This window comes from Peromyscus maniculatus, chromosome 18 (assembly GCF_049852395.1).
Source record: "Peromyscus maniculatus bairdii isolate BWxNUB_F1_BW_parent chromosome 18, HU_Pman_BW_mat_3.1, whole genome shotgun sequence".
NCBI classification, from domain to species: domain Eukaryota; kingdom Metazoa; phylum Chordata; class Mammalia; order Rodentia; family Cricetidae; genus Peromyscus; species Peromyscus maniculatus.
In genome coordinates, this window is record NC_134869.1 from 19,801,592 (window position 1) to 19,824,414 (window position 22,823).

Here is a 22,823-nt window from a genome sequence, read left to right on the forward strand (position 1 = left end):
GTACAGTCCCACACAGTCTCCATTCTGCTACCTCGTACCTCTGAGCCTGAAGACGCCCGCCCTCTAAGCCGGTGCCTTGAGGTTTTTTTCCAAAGGAGCACTCCGGTTTTCTCTTGGCCACCCAGGGGATAAACACCTCCTCCCCTCCCTGGAGGCACACTGGGCCTGTGGCGGATCAGCGATTTAAACCCGCCAACCTAGTCTCAGTGTGCCGTCCAGCATAACCAGATCTTGTGCGGTGAATTTGGGGTTAGGCAACTGATACCGAATCCATTACCAATCAGTACTTTTTCTATTGGGTTCCAAATTCCACTGGGACCAGAGAACGCTGAAGTGAAAAGACATGTCCGGACATCAAGGTAGTTTACGACCCAGTGAGTCACACAAGCACAATTAAGCTACACAACACGGTGGAAGTTTGGCTCCGTGGAATCCTAGGTGGGAAGACGCCCCTCCCTCCTGCAATCCTCAGCCCACCGTCCAGGTCCAGGGCGGCTGCCCAGCAAGTGAGCCTGTTGCATGAACAGTGTACTAAAAGGAAGCCCTTAAGGCAGCCGTCAACCTCCTGTCCTCAAAGCCATCTTCTATCACACTCAAATGGGTCCCCAACCTGTGCCCGCGACGACGTCGCTACCCTGAGCAGGGGGGGGGGGGGCGGCGTGGGAGCGCGTGGGCCCGGGTCGCAGCAGCAGCTGCACCTGGAGCGGGTCTGGGCGCCGCGCGGGGCGCAGGGGCGGGGAGCGGGGAAGGGGCGGAGACTGTCGGCCGCCTCCCCCCAGCGGCGGCGGTGGCGGCGGCGGCGGCGCAGGGCCGCGGGGTGTCGGCAAGCAGCTGCAGCCGCCCGCGCCACCCCCTCGGCCGCGGCTCCCGGGCGAGCGAGGGTGAGCCGAGCGCGGCGGGCAGCTGCCACCCGGCGCCGTACTGAGCGGAGTGGAGCGGCGACCCCCCCGGAGAACGCAAAGTTGCCCAGTCTAAAGCGCAGACATGCCGGGCAGCGACACGGCGCTCACCGTGGACCGGACCTACTCGGATCCCGGCCGGCACCACCGCTGCAAGAGCCGGGTGAGGGCGCGCACGGGGCGGGCGCGCGGGGGTGCGAGCCGGTGGGTGGGGAGGGGGCGCGGGTCGAGCCGGAGACGCCGAGCCGCGGAACCCATCGCCGGCTTCTCCCGGCCGGGAAAGGTCGGAAAAAACCTACGGCCCGGGGACCCGGGGGGCCACCGCTGGAATGGGAGGCTGGCCAGCCTACACTGCCACCCCGGCTCCGCGACGGCGTCTCCCCGCCAGGGAGCGCACGCTGCCGGCACCCGGGACTCCCAGGGTCTGGCTTGGGGCACCGCCACCTGCGGGGCTTGGCGTGGCTGCTGCATCCCCAGCCTAGCAGTCCCCTGCACCGTGCACCCCAGACACGCTGCCAATAATAATAATAATGATAAAATCAAAAGTCCGTTTCGGCTGCGCGGACGCTCCGGAGTTGGGAGCCATGCAGAGCCGGCGCCTTCGCCGCGCTTTGCAGCGTAATTTGCTGTTGCTGATTTTGGCTGTGAGCGAAAATAGCTCTTCTGAGCAAGCTGTGGAGACCGGCCCTGGAGGGCTTCAGTATCAAGACGGAGGCCGCAGCCCCAGCCCTGGGCCCTCCTGGGGAACACCTTCCCTCCTGGGCAGCTCAAGTGTCCAGGCGAGAGGGGGCTCCCAAATCCCTTCTCCCCTTGGCTGATTCAAATGCCATTTGAAACGGCCTCTCCTCCACTCTGGCAGGGGATACCTGGAGTTGTTCTCTGAGCGTCCCAACTTCTGACTTGTCCAAGGAACTGGGCATTTCCGTGTCAGCTGCCCTGTACAAAGTGGGTCGAGGTACAACAGGCGTAGTTTCTACCCCATCACCTCCAAGATCTGTCGACCAGCCAGATCAAAGTCGCGGCCATAGGACACACAGGCATGTGCCGAGGTCCCTCATACAGAATGGGGGTGTGCAGTCATAATTTGAAAGCGCAATCGATTGCCCCAGAAGTGGCACTCTAGCCTTTCTCTCTTCACTTTAGCGCCTCTTAATCAATGTAAGAAAATGATTTTCTCTTTTTTACACAAATTTAATGTGTTTGGTGGAATCGCTCCTGCATCGACCGACTCTTGCCGAGTTTCTTTAAAAGTTTCATAACAAATGCACTAGGCAAGTATTCCAAAAACTCCATTTGGAGAAAAAAAAATAATAATTCGGGTTTTGGTGACCTTGCAGCCAGAAGTGTGTTTGAGAGAGTGACTGCTCATGAACACAACCCACTGAAGGAAAGGTCTCTTTCTCAAGCTCTTGTCCTGGGGGTAGTGGGGGGTAAAGTTAATATTGCAGTTGGCAGGAGAACTTGCAACCTTAAAATAATTTGACAGCCTGGATTGTCACAGCTCAGTGATCTCCGTAAGCAGCAGAGTTAGTATATGTTTCAGGGAGGGTGGTGAGCTTCTTAACAGAACTCATGGGATGAGCTCGCCAAGATTCAAGCTTTGCTGCCAATCGGATGGATGGGAACACCGGTGTATGGGAACAGGGGTGCTCACATTCCTGGGTGGCAAGTGGAAAGGAGCTGAACTGCAGACTGGAGTGTCTTTTCCTCACCACTCCATTCTCAGGAAGTGTCCCAGACCTCGCGTGAAGGGGAATTGCTTATTTTCTTTTAAATGGTGCTTAGGATTGTACTTGTTACGTTATCAGCGAGATGCCGGATTTGGAAACCCTGTAGTGAAACTGAGTGCGATGCTGCGTGTACTGATTGTTCTACAGTACTAGCCCATTGGGCAGATGAAATCGAGTGAGGACTAGAAGATAATCAGAGGGAAGGGGGCTAGTGTTGAGCAGGCCCAGATCACACACAGTTCAACGCCCGTCCCAGAGATCCCAGTTTAGCCTTCCAGACTGTTTGCTTTTAGTTTTTGATTGTTGTTGCTGCTGATGTTTAGGGGTTGTTTTTAAAACAAGGTCTCACTGTGTAGCCCAGGCTGGCCTTGAATCCGTGATCCTCCGGTCTGGCTTCTGAGTGCTGGAATTACAGGCACGCACTGCCCGGCCTGGTGTTTTTGTTTTCCTGTGGCGATATCAAGGTATCCGGAGAACTAATATAAGAACTTTTCTCTAGTGGGGCTGGTGTAATTTTGCATCCCTCCTCAAGGCTGCAATAAGCCTGATTCTAATGAAGGCACAGCCAAAGCAATTTTGCTGTTGCAGAAAGCACCATCCCACTAGGTGATCTAGCTGCTCCTCTGCGGAACTCAACTGGACGTAGCTATAAAAAAAGCATCTTCCCCTTAACACCCAGAGAAGTAAACTGTGCAAAAAGACAACACCAAATGGCATCAGGGCTTAATTTCTTGATGTTCCTCTCTCTCTCCTTGGAAATAAACTAGGATTTAAAAAGAATCCCTGTAGCCCTGTCTCCTCTGGCAAACTAGCTTTCTTTTAAAATGCTGATAATTACTGGGGTGGATGTGTGGAGGTGACTAACCCTTCAGGAATCTGTAGTTTCCTCCCAAGAACACCTTGTTGATTAACAAATGGCCATTTAAAAGATTCAAAATCTTTTTACCCATCGAGGCTAAAAGAACATACACACACTGATACTGGGCTTTCTTAAGCCTTTGAGACTAATACTACAGAGGTCTGTTTTTACAGCCAGGGAGACTAAGCTACATAACCCTCCCCCCTTCCAAAAATGTGGTATAACTAATGACGTTTCTGGTTGTCGCTAAGCTAAAAAGTCAGAGTCACTCACATTTTTTAAACTTCTTTTTAAAAGAAAACAAAACTCAAAATCTGATGCTTCTTAACTTGACAGACGTAACTAACACCTTTCCACTTTGAAAGAAAGAGCATGCGTAATTAGAGCCTGCGTTTGTATTCCGTGTGTGTGTCCGAGATCGTCCAAGCCTATATATTAATATTATAGGCGTTCTGCCTTCCGCACCTGAACTGGTTTTCGGCGATTATGAGTGAGTCCAGTTCTTGTTTTGTTTCGTGAGTTGCTTCTCACTTTCAGTGTTCCCCAATGCCACCTCTTCAGCCACTGGCTGCAGCCGTGAATTGCTGGGGCAGACACAGTTCCCACCTGGGTGATGACCAGGACAAGGCCCTAGACAGCTTTCAGAGACTCCAGTCTCCACTGTATGGAACAGGTCAGTCAGTCCATTCTTCACCTAGCGACTATGACTCTTAAATAAGAATTTCCCACCAGGTGGCGGCGCACGCCTTTAATCCCAGCACTTGGGAGGCAGAGCCAGGCAGATCTCTGTGAGTTCTAAGGCCAGCCTGGTCTACAGAGTGAGATCCAGGACAGGCTCCAAAGCTACACAGAGAAACCCTGTCTCGAAAAACAACAACAACAACAACAACAACAAAAGAATTTCTTGTTTGTTTTTTACATGAAGAGTTATGTGATCCAAATGTTACTGTTTTCATCTGTATGTAAAAGGATTTTTCTTTTTCTTGCCATTTGGCGTTTTTTATTTTCTTTCTGTCCCCTGTGACATCGCCAGCCACTGGGCTTTCTTTATCTTCTCTGCGGTTGCCGGTGAGCCACTTAGGACCTCCAAGGAAGGACCAGAATGTTTTTCCTCCAGACTGACCTTCATTGCACTTACCCCCACTCTGGTGTGGACGGCTACTCTGGGACTTGGACCCTGTAATCATTCTGCGCCACAGTAGGGATCTTCTAAGGCATGGACGCAGTCATGCCTATAAAATGCGGGGCGCATAATAAGAACCCAGTAGGTGGTAAACTTACTTCGCTTATTTATTTGTGTACTTATACAATGTTAGCAGGAGGGTCCATAAGCTTGGAAATGAAAAAAGACTCCTAATTTTGTGACAAACCCCCACGGAGCATCTGTTGTGCCCACCAGCTGTGGTCCTGGGCATCCGGTTAACAGTCTGGGCTCTCTGGTAGCTTGCTTGCTGCCCGGTGAGTATATCTTCCTTATACCGTGGCCCGCGGCAGGATCGCCTTCTCTTTCACAGATGGAATTGGTCCTAATAAACACAAAGGTATCGGACATCTAAAGTAAAACCTGTGTGGGGCCTGAAGGCCACCTGTCACGCATTTTGAAGGGCTCTGCAGATTGGAAACATTCCCAGTGGGTGATGAGTAATGGCCAGAGGCTGCCAGGGTGCCGTGGCCCCTCCCACACAGTGGAGCTGGCGGCGGTGAGTTGATTGCGCTTCCCGGGCAGGAAGTAGGACAGATAGAAGCAGACTTTTGTAGGTGCCACTGACCTAGGGAGGTGACGGACTGAGTAGTTTACGAGGACTGTTTTAACCAGTGAGTTCTTTCATTCTTTTCATTCAGCAAAGAGACTGAGGGATGGTGAGTGTCTGGAGTCAGGATGTGTAGACATTAGGAGGGGGCAGGTTGATGGCATCTATGGTTTTTTTTTTTTTTGTTGTTTTTTGTTTTTGTTTTTGTTTTTTGAGCTATGCTTTCCTGCATGCTCACTGGCTCGCCCTTAGAGAAGAAAGGCTTGCCAGCCTCCATCCAGCAGCAGCTCACACATGCCTGTCACATCCGCCGCACAGCACCATGACAGCTGCTACCAAGTTGGATCTCGGAATATGTTTTCCTTTAGACACTTCCTGAATTCCCGGAGCCAAAGCCCAGAGTCTCGGATGAAAATTACCCACATCTCCAGGAGAAGCTGCAGTGTTTTTAGCCTCACTGTTTCTTAATTGTGTTTTTGTGTTTTCAGTGGAGGGGGTGGTGAGAGAAGAGGAAGAGAGAGCTATGAATCACTGTACCGTGAATCAGAATTAGGACTTTTCATTCCCTCTAAAAGGAACATCAGGATACAGGCCATGCGCATCATCTAGCCACTGCGTGGATGTGGAAGGGGTTCGAGTTGAAGGGAAATGGTGGACTTGTTGAGCATTTTTCTTCAAGGAGGAAAAAACATGCGTGAAAAGAACATAGTAACAACAATAGCTAGTGTCTACTGATGGCTTCATAGACACCAGAACTAAGTGTTTCAGTTTCAAGCTCTCCCTAATCCTCTAACTGGAGGAGCTTGGTCTTAAGTACTTTCCTGGTGGCCCCTGGGGTGAGTGCAGCTTGGTCCTGATAAACCCAATCAATGTGTTAAGCAGCTCAGTCTTGATGGACTATTTGGCAGCTTTGGGACAGATGTGTATGACGCCTCCTCACGTGTGTGTTCCAGAATTTTATGACATACTCCTTTCTAGTTTAGTCTTTTGTACCGAGTCCTATATTCCAAGTAAACATTTTTTGTTCTGTTTTTGGCTGTCCTGGAACTCACTCTGTAGACCAGGCTGGCCTCGAACTCACAGAGATCCGCCTGGCTCTGCCTCCCGAGTGCTGGGATTAAAAGCGTGCACTGCCACCACTGCCACTCAGCTCCAAGTAAACTTTTGAGTGAATGATATGGAACGAACATTGGTGGACTTCTTATGATGCCGAGGCTAAGAGTTTTGTTTAGGAGTTTGGAGACGTTTTAAAGGGCATAAAGTAAGATCATGGTTTAAGATCACGAGAGCGGGTCTGGAGAGATGGCTCAGAGGTTAAGAGCACTGGCTGCTCTTTCGGGGACTCTGGTCTGAGTTCCAATACCCTCATGGCAGCTCACAACCACCTGTAACTCCAGTTCCAGGGGACTTGACACCCTCTTCTGGCTTCCAAGGACACTGCACACATGTGTGGCACAAACATGCATGCAGGCAAAACACACATACCAAATACACACACATACACACACACACACACACACACACACACGAATTTATTTATTTATTTATTTATTTATTTATTTATTTATTTATTTATTTATTTAATAAGGGAACTGCATTTTAGCCTGATACTTGATCTTCAGAGGGTGGCCACTGACGTGCATGGTGAAAAGTGGTTGTTCCTGTGAACATGGAGTTCAGAAGGTGCCAGCAAATCTGTGGTTCCTGACTGGGGAGTATGGTCACCCCTGTTCTTTGCGCCGTACATTTGGTCGCCAGGCAATCTTCTGGGAAGTCCCTCGGAACGAGTCACCTCCTCTTGTGTTTTCCTCACCACACTTTGGGGAAGCATACTAGAATGGTTCCGGCTGCTGGTTCTGGGGTCTCCACCTTGGTGGAACCTCCACAGTGTACCCCGTGGGCGTGTTCCCCAAGTTACCGTTTTACGGAAGCTGCTGGGGTACTTCCCTTGGTGAACTGTTGCGTAAATGAGATGCTCCAGCAGGAGCCAGCAGCATTCGGTCCAAGAACCGCTAGGTGATCAGTTCGTGCTAGGGTGGAGAGGGCTGGCCACGAAACAGTCAGCAGCAGCTGCAGCTGACCGTGGCTTGGGGAACCGCCTCTGTGTGGAGGCCGCAGGTGGGATTTCCAGCACTTTGCACACTCTGCAGAGGCCGGCTCTTTTCCATGATGGCTTCTGGAAATGCATTGCATTTGGGGTCGGTCCTCTCATGCCTCAGCTCTAAGGGTGTGTGAAGAACTTAATGAAGGACCATTTAGATTAGCTGGGACCCAGTGACCACACTGGGACCTTTATGGGGTCCTTTACTTTGGTGTAGCCCGTACTTCTTATATGGTGCAAGGTCGGGAGTTTAGACTCCAAGGTTCACCATGTTAGAGCTTGAAGAGAACCCATATCAATTATATATGTGTGTAATATACGTGTGTGTGTGTGTGTGTGTGTGTGTGTGTGTGTGTGTGTGTGTGTATAAAACTTTGTGCTGGGGATTGAATTTAGGGCTTTGTGTATGCTACACACCTGCTCTGCCATTGACACACACAACCCAGGACCCTGGAAGGGAATTTAGACATTAACTTCAGACCATTCCATTCTCAGAAGTAGAAAAGTATGTCACTCAAACTATAACCAGTAAAATTATATAACTAATACAGACTGGGACTCACCACCATTTCCCATCTGTTTTCTTGATAGGGAATCCCTTAAAAAATAATTGCTTTAAAGTGTATATGTATATTTAAAACAAATATATTTCAAATATATATATTTTTTGGTTTTATGAGACAGGATTTATCTGTGTAGCTTTTGGAGCCTGTCCTGGAACTCGCTCTGTAGACCAGGCTGGCCTCGAACTCACGGAGATCTGATCCATCTGCTTCTGTCTCCCAAGTGCTAAGATTAAAGGCATCCACCATTGCCCGGCTCAAGTTATATATTTTAATTAATTATATTAATTAATTATAATTAATATATTTATATATTATTTATAATATATTGTATAATCAATACAATTAATTATAATACATTAATTAATATATATTTTTAACAGGTCTTTCTCTGTTTGTAAACGCACCCCCACACCCCACACCAAACTCCCCCACACCCCCACACCCCACACCACCACACTATCACACCTCACATTCCCACCCCTATACCTCACACCCCCACACCCCACACCCCACACCACCACACCCCCAGACCCCACACCACAACACCCCACACTATCACACCCCACACCCACACACCCCACACCTCCACATCCCCACACCCCACACCACCACACCCCACACCCCACACCCCACACCTCCACACACCCCCACACCCCACACCCATACATGAGCATAGACCCCACCACAAACACAGTTCTCTTCAGTGAAGAATTAGTTGAATGGACTTAAAACCGCAGGACTCTTCTAGGTGACAGCAAGTGTTTGAATGAGTGAGTGTTAGATCAGTACCCTGCTGAGTTTGCTTGCAGTTTCTGGGGGAAGCAGAAGCCCCAGCTAATGCATAGAGAAGAGCCACGTGGCTGCACTGGATTCTCGCCACTTAAGAACCCTCCTTCTTGGGGCCCCTTTCAAGGATCACTGTGTTTTCAATATAAAGTTTTGTGAAATGAGCTCATCCTCATCGTGGCCTTCTGCCAGCTGGGACAGGAAGTGGAGAATGATGCACAGATGCATAAGCCAGCTGGGACAGGAAGTGGAGAATGATGCACAGATGCACAGGGCCGTTTTAGTGTGCCGTGCATTCTGCAGGCATGCCGTTGGAGATCCCTCCCGTCCGAGTACGGTCTCCTCGGAAGCATTTGGTTCTGTGAGCCTCCCATCCAGAGAACCTTCTAGCGCCTCCTGTTTCCAGTATACAGACTGAATGTCTGGTGCCTGAAATGCTCCAAAGGTGGTCCGGAGTTTGGGTTTTCTTGTGATTCTGGAATATTTGTGTATACATCATAAAACACCTTGGGCGTGGCACACAAGTCTAAACTCGAAATTCGTTTAGGTTTCCCACACACCTGTATACACTTTGAAGATCATTTCATGTCATGTTTGATGTACTGTGTTTTGACAGTGACCCTTCACATAATGTTTAGGTATGGCATTTTCTGCTTCTTGCATCATGTCGGTATTAAAAATTAAGATTTTTAGAGCATTTTTTTAATTAGGAACATTCAACCTGCATTTTAACTGTTTTCGCAGCCAAGCCCTAAACCCAAATGGAAACCTTCATCTGGTTCTTGGCTGGGGAATGCATCCCCTGCACCATGGTGAGTGGGGGATGGGCAGAGCATCTAATGGCCTGTTGAAATTGGCACATGCAGTGTCAGCCCGCAGTGACCCTCTGAGGGAGAATCTGGGTGACTTCTGCCATGTACACTGACTGGGCCCCAACCTAGCCAGACATTTCTACCTAAGTGCCACACCTCCATGGACCTCCAAGTCTGTTTGTCGGATGTAATTCTCTCTCACTTCCTCTCATTCCCAGTGAATATTTTCCTAGGTGGTCAGTCTCCAGGCCAAATTCCTGGCACACTTCCTCAGCCACTTACTTCCCCGACAGCATCAGAGGGACACTTCTTAAATGCCCACCTACTTCTTCTTTGGCTGGGACGCCGCTCTCCCGGCAGGTCTCAAAGGGGTGGTTGAGAGTGTGGACTTTAGCTGGGTGGTGGTGGCGCACTTGGGAGGCAGAGCCAGGTGGATCTCTGTGAGTTCAAAGCCAGCCTGGTCTACAGAGTGAGTTCCAGGACAGGCACCAAAACTACACAGAGAAACCCTGTCTTGAAAAACCAAACCAAAAAAAAAAAAAAGAAAAGAAAAGGAAAGAAGGTGTGGACTTGAGTTAAACTGGAATCTCACCCCTACCTACCAACTGTGTGAGCAGCCCCCAGAAGTGGCGTGGCATTAGAGAACTTTGACAGGTACCGGTCAGTTATTCACGGTCTAGCACCTCGTTTCCAGACTTCCATCCTCCCCACACTGCCCACACACAGCTTGATACCGCCTACACTATTATTGACTTAATATTTCCCAGTCAGCTGACTCTTTAAAAACTTACATTTATGTTAAAAAAAAACATCAATGTAACTCTGCTAGCTAAATGCTGCCTGAATTTGAGGCCCTCGGTCCCAAGAGTGAGTGATGAGCAAGTGTTGGGGCTTTTCTGGGGAGACTCCACCTGCCTTTATCCTGGACTGGATCAGCTGGATTGGGGTGAGGTTTGAAAAAAGAAACCTCCTCACTCCTACCCTGTCATTTAAGGCTTTAGTCGTAGGCTGTCTGAAGGAATTCAGAATCATTAAGGAAAGCTCTAGACTCTGCAGCTGGCCCCCCACCCCTGCCTGAAACATTTAGGGGACATATGACCTACTAGATCTTAGAGCGCATTTTCCCCAAATTTCAGTGGAACTAAGATGTTGGATTGTTTTCTCTCTCTCTCTCTCTCTCTCTCTCTCTCTCTCTCTCTCTCTCTCTCTCTCTCTCCCTTTCTCTCTCTCTCTCTCTCTCTCTCTCTCCCCCCCCCCTCTCTCTCTCTCTTCCTGTGGCCTTGGTTTGATTGTGTGTTTGTGTTTGTATTACATACACTGACCATCAGTAGTTCAACAAGGTTTCTCAGCTTTACAGTGGAATGGAAGCATACCCAAATAACCATCCTGGTCTCTCTTTTAGCACAGTGTCCAGTAGATTACACGGGCTATTCGGCAGTCTCTTTCAGTATAGGCTTCATGAGATCAGTTTCCCTCCCCATAGGTATCTGTGAGGGTCATGAGCATGTTCATGTCCCAAGGCTAAGCTGTTTGGAAGGTCTCATGCATTTTTCTGCTGTTTGGGAAGGTCCCGTGCATTTTTCTTCTTCCATTGTTTTCAGCTTGCACTGGGGTTATCTGGAGGGAACCCGATGCGGTGTAGTTGGTGAATTACCTCTGTGGACGTGGAGGAAAAATGTCAGCATCCTAAGGTTGGTTAATAGGGCATGCAAATCGCTTTCGAAGTTGGGAAATAATACATCAAACCATCATAAGTGAAAAGCTTCTACATGTATGTTTTCTGTAGTTTTCAGATCCTTTGTGTATCAACGAGGTATAGACCAGTTTCTCTAACTTAGCATAAATGTTACTTGGGGGGAACCAATTCCACCGTAGTAGGTGGATGGTAGTCTGCCTGGGTGGGAATCCTTGAAGGAGGCTGAGGATGAGTTGTGCCCACTCCTGGCTGTGTGCATCTTCATTATGTTCTTGTTAGTCTTCTAGTGACCCAAGAGATGGAGGCAAGTAGTGGAAGACTTTCTGCTAAGGAGCAGAACTCCCAGGAGATACTTATCTTTAGGATGTTCAGAGAGCACACTCAGATTGTGGGGCATGGGGAAATTCTAAGTTGTATGGGGTTTTTTTTTTCCTTTGAAGTAAGATGGAACATAATTATGCTGTGTGTGTTGAGTTGGAATGTGAGGCAGTTAAGTGATGCCTAGAGCTGCAGCCCCTGACAAACGTGTGGTCCAGAAATCATGCTCTAACTCTAAGCCATGCTGTAGCACGTAAAACGTTTAACATCAGTGTTTGCAACTGTATTTGAGGTCAAAAGTCTCTGTCTGCCTTATAAGACTATTATGATCATCGTGAAGGCCCCAACTTGACTTCAGAGAGGCTGCAATGTACTATTTTAATCTCGCTAATTGGAACAGGTGGCCTCTGTTTGCGACTGAATCACTGGTTGGCACGGGTTTTCATTTATCTGACAATATGAGGCCCATTCAGTAAGAGCTGATGATTGTTTTGGCATCGGGCACGGTGCTGGCGAGGCCCAGTGAAAAAGCGCAGAGGACTCGGAGGAGACAGAAAGAAGGCTATGGCCACATGCGCTACTGTGCGTACTTCAGGGTCTCCATGTGAAGCCCAGCGCTCGCCGAGGGCCGTGGCTCTGTGTAGCATGGGCAGGTGCTGGCGTGGGGTGCTCGCACGTGTTCCTCGAGATGAGGAGAAGTGCTCCTGTGCAGCCTTGGACTCTCCCTGACGAGTTGGCTCGCTTCGGAAGGACCTTGCGTTTTCATGCATGCCCGCTCGTCTTCAGGCACAGGGAAGAGGCAGGCCCTGGGTGGCTCCTTACTACAGGAGCTGGAGCAGAAACCTCTTAAGGCCCTTCTAATGAAAGCAGAGATGGCCTGGGATTGTGGCGTTCTCCAGCTTTATCCTTACAGCAAGGATGTGTAGTAGGCGTTGCATCACCGTGCTCAAATGCGTGGCATTAACAACTTAAAAGATGGGAAGATTGATTTTGCTCAGTTTGAGACGTTTCAGTCTGATGCATTTGGTTCTGGGCTTATGGTGAGGCAGAACATTGTGTCGGTGGGAATATGTGGCAGAGAGTACTCACTTCATGGTGGCCATTAAGTGAAACAGAAGGAGGGGCTAGGGACCAGGGACTGTCTCCCAGAACATGTTTCCAGTAACTTCTGCCAGCCAGACTGGTCCGCCTGAAGCAGCCATTCTCAACCTGTGGGTCGTGACCCCCTGGGGTCGAAGGACCCTTTCACAGGTCACCTAAGACCTTTGGAAAACACAGATATCTACATTACGACTCACAAGAATAGCAACATTTCAGTTGTGATGTAGCAAAGAAAATAATTTTATGATTGGGGGTCACCACAACATGAGGAACTGTATTGAAGGGTCGCAACATTAGGAAGGTTGAGAACCCCTGTCCTAAAGGTTCCAGACTCTCCCCAAATAGTCCCACCAGCTAGGGTGCCAAGCATTTATTTAACAGTGAGGGAACATTGGATATTCAAACTGCAATAGTATGTGTCCATCGTGTCTTGTCGGTGTATGAGCACAGAATCCCAGCTTCTTAACCCGATACCCAGAGTCTCTCAAATCACTGCAGTCCTTCACCAGGTCCTGCACTTGGCTCTGATTCCTTTCAGAGTGGCCTGCCAGCTCCCCCACGCTTGTGGACACCCATCCCGTACTATCTAGGGATGTGGCTGTGTCCTCTTCACCTGGGCGTGGAGGCTGGCACACGGATGAGACTGTGAGTGTTGAATGAGGGAGTACAGATGGTGTGTTGGGGACTGGGAAGACGGAGAAGCACGTGCTGATCTCAGTCCCTCTCCGTGTGGACGAACTGGCCTTGGTTTAATTGCTGCATGGGATACCGGTGTGTGCGTATCCCAGGATGCGCTGAACCTTCGCTGTATCGAAGGCCTATACTGCTTCCAGCCCTTGGTAATTAAATACGTCAACAACTTGCATATGTTTCTTTTGGCACGTGTAAAGCATAGGCTGGGAGAGAAAGTGGTTTGAACCAAAGAACACCTGCACTGTAGCTTGTGATGTTGCCACACTGAACGTGCACCTTTGCTGTGTAGAGCACTAGGCGCTAGACGTGCACAGAGAACAAACCAGCGACACTTTATAGACCCACCAGGGAAGGCATTAGTGACCCTCAGCTCACATACCTCGAGACCACTCGGTCTTCTTGGGGTTTTGGGTCCTGCTGATAACACCAGGTAAAAACTGTTTTCTGTTTCAAATGAGGTGGATCAGGGTGGTGGTTTGAAAGAAAATGGCCCCCAAAGGGAGTGCCGCTGTTAGGAGGTGTGACTTTGATAGAGTGGGTGTGGCCTTCTTGGAGGAAGTGTGTCACTGTGAAGGCGGGCTTTGAGGTCTCATATATGCTCAAGCCATGCCCAGTGGTCCAGACCACTTCCTGTTGCCGGCAGGCCCAGATGTAAGAACTCTCAGCTCCTTCTCCAGCACCATGTCTGCCTGCATGCCGCCATGTCCCACCATGATGATAATGGACTGAACCTCTGAAACTCTAAGCCACCCAATTAAATGTTTTCCTTTATAAGAGTTGCCGTGGTCATGGTGTCTCTTCACAGCAATAGAAACCCTGACTAAGACAATCCTATTTGAAAGTTTTGAATTTTGCAAAATGTTTGGTTTTCCAAGAAGTTTCTGGGAACAGTAGTGATGTCTCCCGGTACCCCTCAGCCAGTTTCTCCCGATGGTTAAGTCTTACAGAAAACGAGGTACCGCAACAGGTTGTGTTTTCATAGACTCAGAGCAAGTGTTTGTCTGTCTGTGAGCCCTCTGTCTGTCTATCCTGGTCATGTACACGCTCATTTTCTGACTAGATTGGCAGGAGTCTTTTTTTCTAGTAAAGAAGTTACTGTGCACTCACAGGTCTCCAGTCTTCTTGTTCCTGACCATATTAATTTCTCTTACTATATCACAGTTGAAAAGGAGCATCTTCGAAACAAAGCCTGCTTAGTGTGGCATGGTTTCTCTGACTCAAAGGCCAGGTGCGCCACAACCACACCCTCCACTCCCAGAGTTTCATCAGTCTGCAAGCCAAGTGCCAGCCAGGACCCAAGTCTCAAGGGAGACTGCTCTGATGCTTTTGCAAGCTCTCTGGTTGCTTACTGAATGATGTCTCTTGCAACTGTAGGACAGAGGCCCTCCGAGGCTGCCCGCCATTCCCTGCCACATGGCCCCCTCACAGCCTGGCAGCTTCCTTCTTTTTAAGACCTCCACAGTCTCCATTCCATGGTCTTTCCTACCTCCGGACCCTCTTTTAGAGAGCTCGCCTGATTAAGCCATGAGTCTTAATTATGTGTGGATGATTCCTTCGCCTTTGCCTTAGAAGATAGCCTGGCCATGGGAGTGGAATCCATCCCATCCTGTTCTCGTCTTGCTGGTATACAGGGTGGCCAGGATCATATCTCGGAGACTGTCTTAGAATTCTGCCAGTCATGCTAATTTATGTTCTGTATTGCGGGGGGGGGGGGGGGGGGGAGCATTGAGAGTGCTTCTAGAAAACACTGGGTAATAATATCAGGCTTTGCCATGCAGACATTTGGAGGTCCTTAGCCTTGGAGGCTTGAAACAGTCTTTGTCCTTTTTTGTGATGGGGTTGCCTATGTTCTCCTGGGACTTCTTAGGATTTTCGTTTTCTTGCATTTGGATTTTGGCTGCTTTTCAGACATTTAAGCATTTTTTTTTTTTTGCATAGTTACCTGTTTTTAAAAATATACTGCTTCCCATATGGACTGAGCTTTATTATTTTATTTTTTTTTAACCTTTTCTGTGAGTTTTAAAACTAATAAACTCAGCTGGTTGTACTTCTGGTGCGTTTCTTCTGGACCTTCATCCTCCCACCTCCCTCCCCAAGGAGTTGAAGTGAGCATTTTTTGAGAACTCTAGCTCATCCATTTAGAAGTTTTCAGGCAGGCACAGTTCCAGTATCACAGGGAGAGGCCAAAAATGGGGGTGGGGATAGTCAAGGGGTATGTGTGCATGTGTGTGCACGCGCACGTGTGAATTGCCCCTCGGGCCGGTCAGATGGCTCAGTGGGTCAAAGTTCTTGCAAGCCTGACCACCTGAATTCAGCTCCTGGAACCCACAGGGGGGAGAAGCAACAACCTCTGACCTACACAGAATAAAATAAAACACTTCTCAAGTGTAATACTTTTCTGGTTGCTTTGATAAAATACTTGATGGGGCCAGGTGTGTAGCACATTCCTGTCACCCCACCCAGCATTGGAGATGCAGAGGCCGGGGGATTCCTGCCAGTGTGAAGCCATTCTGGTCCATACAACAAGTTTCAGTCCCACCAGGGCTATAAAATAGAGCACACCCGATAGAAGCCGTTTCCAGGTGTAAGAGTTTACTGTGGCTCCTGGTTTGACAGGGCCCACAGTCTGTCATGGCGGGGAAGTCGAGGCATCGGGAGCAGCTTGGTCTGTGGCAGGAGCTTGAGGCAGCAGCTTGTTATGGTCTCAACCCAGGAAGCAGAGAGCTTAGGCTGGAAGTGGAGGTAGCTGTGTCTCAGGCCTGCCTCCCAGCCAGCCAGCCACTTCCCAAACTGGGTCCCTTCACCCCTTAAATGGTCCCCATCCTCCCCAAACAGTGCCACCAGCTGGTGACCTTGTGTTCAAACGTGAGCCTGTGAGGTCCTCTCACGCTCAAACAATAAGAACAGGTTTGTTTAGCATTCGGAGACACCCCAGGGTTTCAGATCTGGAGATAGTATGCTATTTTCTTACTTATTTCTTACTTTGTTCTTGTGTTCTGTTCTCCTACACCTTGCTCAGTATAACTAAACCAACTGAGGGGTTGGTTGGTGTGCCTGTGGTCATCTCTGAGCTGTCTGCCTGCCTTTGTGTCTGAAACACAGGTTAAAACTGTTGTCTGTGCCCAGAAACGAACATTTACATCTCATAACCTGATAAGATGACCAGGAACATATTCAGGATTGGACCGAGTGTTTTTTGTTTTGTTTTTTTAAAGATTTATTTATTTATTATGTATACAGCATATATGACTACAGGCCATAAGAGGGCACCAGATTCCTATAACAGATGGTTGTGAGCCACCATGTGGTTGCTGGGAATTGAACTCAGGACCTCTGGAAGAGCAGTCAGTGCTCTTAACCTCTGAGCCATCTCTCCAGCCCTGGATGGAGTGTTTTTATTGTGCGTGCTTTCGTGTAGGAAAGGTCCTGGATTTGCAAAAGCTCCCTTACAAGCAAATAAATCATCATCATATAGTATTTGTTGCATAAAGCCAACCAAAGCCTTCCTCCTGTGCTGGGCAGGTGAGGGACACTCACTGAATTGGTACTTGTTAGGCTCACGGACCCCAAATTTACAGCAAGAGCCTTCCTTCCCTCAGGTGCCCCCAGGAACAGTTGGGGGCGCTTTCTCACACTCCCTGTCAGTTTCTAGCACCTGCAAATGCCCTGCTGCTGGGCGGGTGGGCGGGAACACCTTCTCCTACTGTGGAGAAATTGGACCAACTCTGTGAGATGGATGATAACAGATGTGGATCCTTTAAAAAATGTGCTTCCTTTAAGTTGCCCATTTTGAAATAATTTAGGTATCTGGAGTGATTTTGATCATAAGGGGTTGATAAATAACAATTGAAAGATGAAGCAGCTACTTGTAAATTCAAGAACTATTTTGTTTTCTCATACTTGGGGCATTTCAGAAATCTCAGACATTTTGTCTGTAGACACCACTCTGAAGTAATTGCTGCTGCTTAGTCTGTTTACACAACAGTCCAAGATAAGCCTGACTTCTTCTTCTTCTTCTTCTTCTTTTTTTTTTTTTGGCAGCTAACTTATTAAACTCTCAGCGGACTTTAATTTTCTGGTGTTTATGATTGCTTTGCTTGTTGAATTTAATTTAAGGTTGAAGTTACTGCCCTGTGGATGTAAATGCAGTGGTGTCAGAGTCTGGAATTCTAAGGTAATGAAGTGGCCCATCAGAAACAGCAGCTATTGTAAAAGGAATACAAGGGGCTGGGGGTGGGGGACGATCTAAATCTGATGAGGAGCCCATCAAATTGTTGACCCCATGCTGTTGGTTAAATAGGAAGTTGGCAGAATTACTCATGGTAACTAAACCGTCCAGATGTGGGAAATTTTTTTTTTGGAAAAGAAAATACGATCCCTATGCCCTACCTCCTGGTTGAACCTCCCCCACAGAGTCTAGCTACCTGTGGCCCCAGGTGCAGCTGTGTGGGCGTGGTCTCCTTCTCCGCTTCCTCCCAGGTCTCCATCCCGCAAGCTCTTCTGTATTGCCCTCATGCACGTCTCTACGCATTGAATGGATTAATAAACAGTGTACTGTTGCTTGTATGGTACTGTTTTTCACACACATAGTATCTCCTGAAACTTGCTCTTTCTCAGCAGTGTGGTTTTGTGAGTGATTTCTCCCACTTTGACCCCCTCCCCACTTATAAGCCGCCGTGCATTACTTCAGTGTGCAAAGGAAAAGGGACCAGAGTGTGTGCAGAGCAGTTCTGGCAGGGAGCAGGTAAGGTTGTGCTGAAGTGTTTATCCCTAGGGAAGGGTGTCTGTGGAGAGATGCCTCAGAGAGGCAGAGCTAGGGCAAGAGAAAAAGGACGTCTTCAGCCTGCCGTCCGTTCGTGTGGGGCTTTTTATCATGACATTTATTTATGGGGGGCATCGTGCGAGGGTCAAAGGACAACTCTTCCTGTATCGTGTGGGTCCCGGGATTTGAACTCAGATCATCAGGCTTGGCAGCAAGCCTCTTTATTTACTAAGCCGTCCCACCATTCTGCTGTCTGTTCTTCAGTAGCTTTCCCAACTGCTGGTACTTAGGCAGCGATTATTAAACTGTTTTTAAATATCTTTAACAGGAAGTTTTTGTATTTGCAGATTGTGTGCCTAGGTATTGGATAGTACTTATTTCAAATCTATGTATTTCAATTTTGCCTAAAAGCAAATATAGACATTCTGGGTGTACTGACTGGCAGTTTTCAGATCTGGCCAAGACCAGCTTCTCTACCCCCCTTAAAATCTATAAAAATTGATGTCAGTATTTTATTTATTGAGACATAATTCCCATAAGTAAAATGTCCAAGTGTTTGAGAATGCTAATAAATGCAGAGTCGGATATGGCTTACTTCCAACACCTCCAGAAGCACCTAGTGAACAGTGAGTGTTCTTTCTGCTGCCCCAACCCCGGCAACCATTGATCTGACCTTTGACCTTACCCTTCAGCCTTTCCAGAATCCAGTGATACAGAATACCCCCCATATTCATTCTGTTACTTCGGCATATAGAAAGCATACATTAAGTATTATTATGTATACTATTTGAGAGGAGAGCCACGGTCTGTCTTAATCTAGTCTACTAATTTGCCAGCTACGTTCTAGCAGATCAGTACCATATTTCAGCTGAAAGTCAGAGGCCATGGTATCAACAGGACTCTGTGAGGAGGCCTCCCTCATGAGGTTGCTACCTCCCACCTCTCCTCCCCATGTCTTTACATCATTTTCCTTTTTGTGGTCGTTTGAATGTAATTGCTTCCCCCCCCCCCAGTCTCATAGGGAGTGGCACTATTCAGAGGTGTGGCTTTGCTGGAGTAGGTGTGGCCTTGTAGGAGGAAGTGTGTCACTGTGGGGGCGGGCTTTGAGGGTTCCTATGCTCAGGATATCACCCAGTGTCTCAGTCGACTTCCTGTTGGCTGCAAGATGTAGCACTCTCAGCTCCAGCACATCTGCCTGCAGGCCGCCATGCTCCCCTCTATGGCGATAATGGACTGACCCTCTCTCTGAACTGCAAGTGAGCTACACCAATTAAATGTTTTCCTCATAAGAGTTGCTGTGGTCATGGTGTCTCTTCACAGCAATAGAAACCCTAACTAAGATACTTCTCTATGTCTGAGTCTAAATTTTCCCTTCTTTTAAAAGGCGCCTTCGTATTGGATGAGTAGGACCCATCCTGTTTTATTCCTTCAATAGGCCTTATCTTGAAATAGTGAAATTCTGAGGTACTGGGGATTAAGACTTCAAGTGATGTTTGTTTGTTTGTTTGTTTGTTGAGACAGGGTCTCACCATGTAGCCCTGGTCGACCTAGAACTTGCTTTGTGGACCAGATTGGCCTTGAGTTACAGAGGTCCATGTGCCTCTGCCTCATGAGTGCAAAGGCTCAGGAAGAAAACAAAACACCCAGATTTCCACTACCCAGCAGTCATCGGGTGCTTACAACTAGGTTTCTGGGTCACTGCTCTTGAGATATGTGGGAAGTTCTGCCTATTGGTTGGAAGCAAAGACTTAGAATGATCAAATTAGGCTCCATTTACAGCCTTTCCACTTAGTAGTGTGATCTTGGCCGTGACGTTTAACCCCTGTGTGAGCCTCAGATCTTCATCCACTGCCTGAGTACCACTGTGTCTGTCTGGTATTGCTCTCAGAATTGCCTTACCTCATAGGAAGCTTTTATTGCCATTGATATAAAACATGTATTTAATGATATGTCAAAAGATCATGCTTACAGATTGACAAAGTTGACAAAATGGTTTATACAGTATCACTTTTGTTTTTAAAATGACACCTACAGATAGAATATTCTCAGTGAAGCTGGCACAGATAAGTAGGTGCTCTGCTTCGGCACAGCAGGAAAGCATTTGTACTTGAATGGAATTTTGAGCAAAGCGGAGTCAGGGATGTCTCCCCTGACCTTAGTGTACATTTGGAGGGGCAGCCTGTGTCCTGAGAAGCAGCCACATCTGTAATGCTGCAGCTGCCTTACTGATTGATTCCTCCTTTGACTCCAGGTGTGGGTCAGTGCTCATGAAGGGCAGCCACAGGTGGAAGCTCTCGGTTGTAGGCAACCCTGGCTCATCCCCCACCAACACCCTGAGTGGAACTCTAGAATTTTCAGTTAGCTCTCAGACAGGGCATCATCATCATCATCATTATCATCATTTTGTGTTTATACTTCTGCTAATAGGTGTTTTGCCTGCATGTATGTCTGTTCTCCACATTGTGTGCCTAATGCCTGCAGAGGCCAGAAGAGGGCATTAGATCCCATGGAACTGGAGTTACAGGTGGCTGTGAGCCACCATGTGGGTGCTGAGAATCAAACCCAGGTCCTCTGGAAGAGCAGCCAGGAGCCATCTCTCCATCCCAGACAGGATGGTTTTTTTTTGGTGTTTGTTTGTTTGTGGGAGTTGGTTTTTCTAGACAGGGTTTCTCCATGTAGTTTTGGTGCCTGTCCTGGATCTCACTCAGTAGACCAGGCTGGCCTCTAACTCAGAGATCCGCCTGCCTCTGCCTCCTGAGTGCTAGGATTAAAGGCGTGCGCCACCGCTGCCCGGCCAACAGGATGTTTTTGAAGCAGTGTCCAGTCCAATCCTAGTAAAAGCATCATCAGGAGGGGCTGCATTGTCCCTGAACTCCATGCATTGTCCTTGGTACTTCACTCTGCACCCAGCTCTGTCTGAGACCTGAGGTCATCCTTCCTGGAGCTGGGACAGCGGGTCTGTGGGAGAATACAGATGCTGTAGGTGGTGGCTCAGACTGTTCTCCAGGGAGCCCTGGCTTCACGTGATCTCCTCTGGGAAGAAATGACCCTGGTCCACCGTGAGAGACCGTGGGTCAGAGAAGGAGCATCACCTTCCCTTGGTACTAGCACACCCCTCTTTGCGGGGTGTCTCACGGTTTGTAGGACATGGGTGGGGGTGGAGGACAGATGGTACCAATTTTCCAAAGATCTGGTTACCTCGGACCGGCCATTCAGTGTGTGTTCTGTATATGCGTACATACGGATTTTTTTGTAGCCTTGTGCAAAGGGAATTGCTAAATCATGGGTACACAGGTACGGTCTTTGACTCAGATGGGAGAAGGATGCTGCGGGAAGGGAGGCGTGCGGATGCTTGTTGTCATGGCAACCACAGGTTTTTATAGTGGAACACTGCCTTTGTAACCCAAATCCGTCACCTTTTTTTTTTTTTTCCTAACTACTGAAAACAGACTGACGCAAACTCTAGAAATTATAGTAACCATCCCTCAGCGGGATTTTATTTGCTCTTTGGAACAGTCCTACCGTGATGTCAGTCCCTTCCTAGAATTTCAGAATCGGAAGGCACCGTTCATTTACACGCCTAGAATTTTTCTAAAGTTAGGTACTTTGTGGTCATGATGATGTCATCCCCCTTAACCCCCCAGTTTGATCCACAGGGGACTCAGAATGGGGATCAGAGTCAGGCGACGCTGTGTATTCTGTGACACAGGCTCCTCCCTGGAAAAGTGTCCCATTTCCCGCTCTGTAGCTTTTTGTTTGCCTTTGTTGGTTTGTTCTTGCTGTCTGAACTTACGGAGTCTTGCTTCTTCACCATCCATGAGGCTGGGATGCCGGGAACACCTCGTGCCTATCAGGCATTGCGTAGGCAAGTTCATAACCACTGTTAGCTGCCTGAGACCAGCTAAAGAATTAACCCTGTGAGTTCCTTTGGAGGCTCTGGTGAGGTTTTTCTAGGGTCATGCGTAATGCAAGAAAACTCTGTGCAAACAGGCAGAGCCTCCCCAGGGGAACTAGAGACTGTTTTTTGGTACCCAAGGAGAGTGCTTTTGTTGACAGACACTTGGAACAGAGAAGCTGACCCTTCTGAGGTTGAGAAAGGCGGGTTGAGTGAGGATAACGGGGAGGGGTAAATCTTTGCAGTGAACACTTGCAAGTAAAGATGTATGGACAAAGGGGTTTACTATGTGATTCACAGTGTCACACTGCAGCTTCCATGATGAGATTTTTTCCCCCTCTTTTCTCTCTTGAATTTTGTTTTATTTGGGAGGGTTGTTGCAGGGGCAGAGGGTGGATACAAAGGGATGGAAAAATGAATGGGATCAAGATGCATGATGTAAAAGACACAGAATATATAAAAAGAAAGCAAAAAAATATTTTATTTTATATATATATATGGATGGATATGACATGGTGAAATACATTAATCTGTACAATTATTATATAGTGTGGTAGTTTTAATGAGAATGGCTCCCATAGACTCATATTTGCATACCTGGTCCCCAGTTGGTGGAACTATTTGGGAAGGATTGGTGGGTGTGGCCTTGATGGAGGAGGCGTGGCACTGGGGGACGGGCTTTGAGGTTTCAGAAACCCACACCGTGATTCCCAGTTCTGTCTCTGCCTAGTGCCTGCGGATCAAGATGTAAGCTCACAGCTACTGCTCCAGTGCCATGCCCACCTGCCTGCTGCCATGGTCCCTACTATGAGGGTCATAGGTTCTAACCTTCTGGAACTGTAAGCCCCCCAATA

The 22,823-nt window shown here is 48.2% G+C and overlaps 1 protein-coding gene across 7 annotated transcripts in view; it reads left to right on the forward strand.

Moving 5' to 3' along the window:
• Tmcc3 (transmembrane and coiled-coil domain family 3) overlaps positions 1 to 22,823 on the forward strand; it is a 286,150-nt gene that overhangs the window by 207,446 nt on the left and 55,881 nt on the right. The window contains exon 1 of one of the 7 annotated variants that reach the window (XM_076554637.1): positions 801 to 1,062. The exons of 5 other annotated variants lie outside the window; for them this stretch is intronic. In XM_076554637.1, the coding sequence (XP_076410752.1) occupies positions 985 to 1,062 (78 nt within the window). In that variant the 5' untranslated portion in view covers positions 801 to 984. Of the gene's footprint in view, positions 1 to 800; positions 1,063 to 17,433; positions 17,487 to 22,823 lie in introns of those variants that run through there. One more of the 7 variants, XM_076554636.1, reaches the window with a different exon arrangement.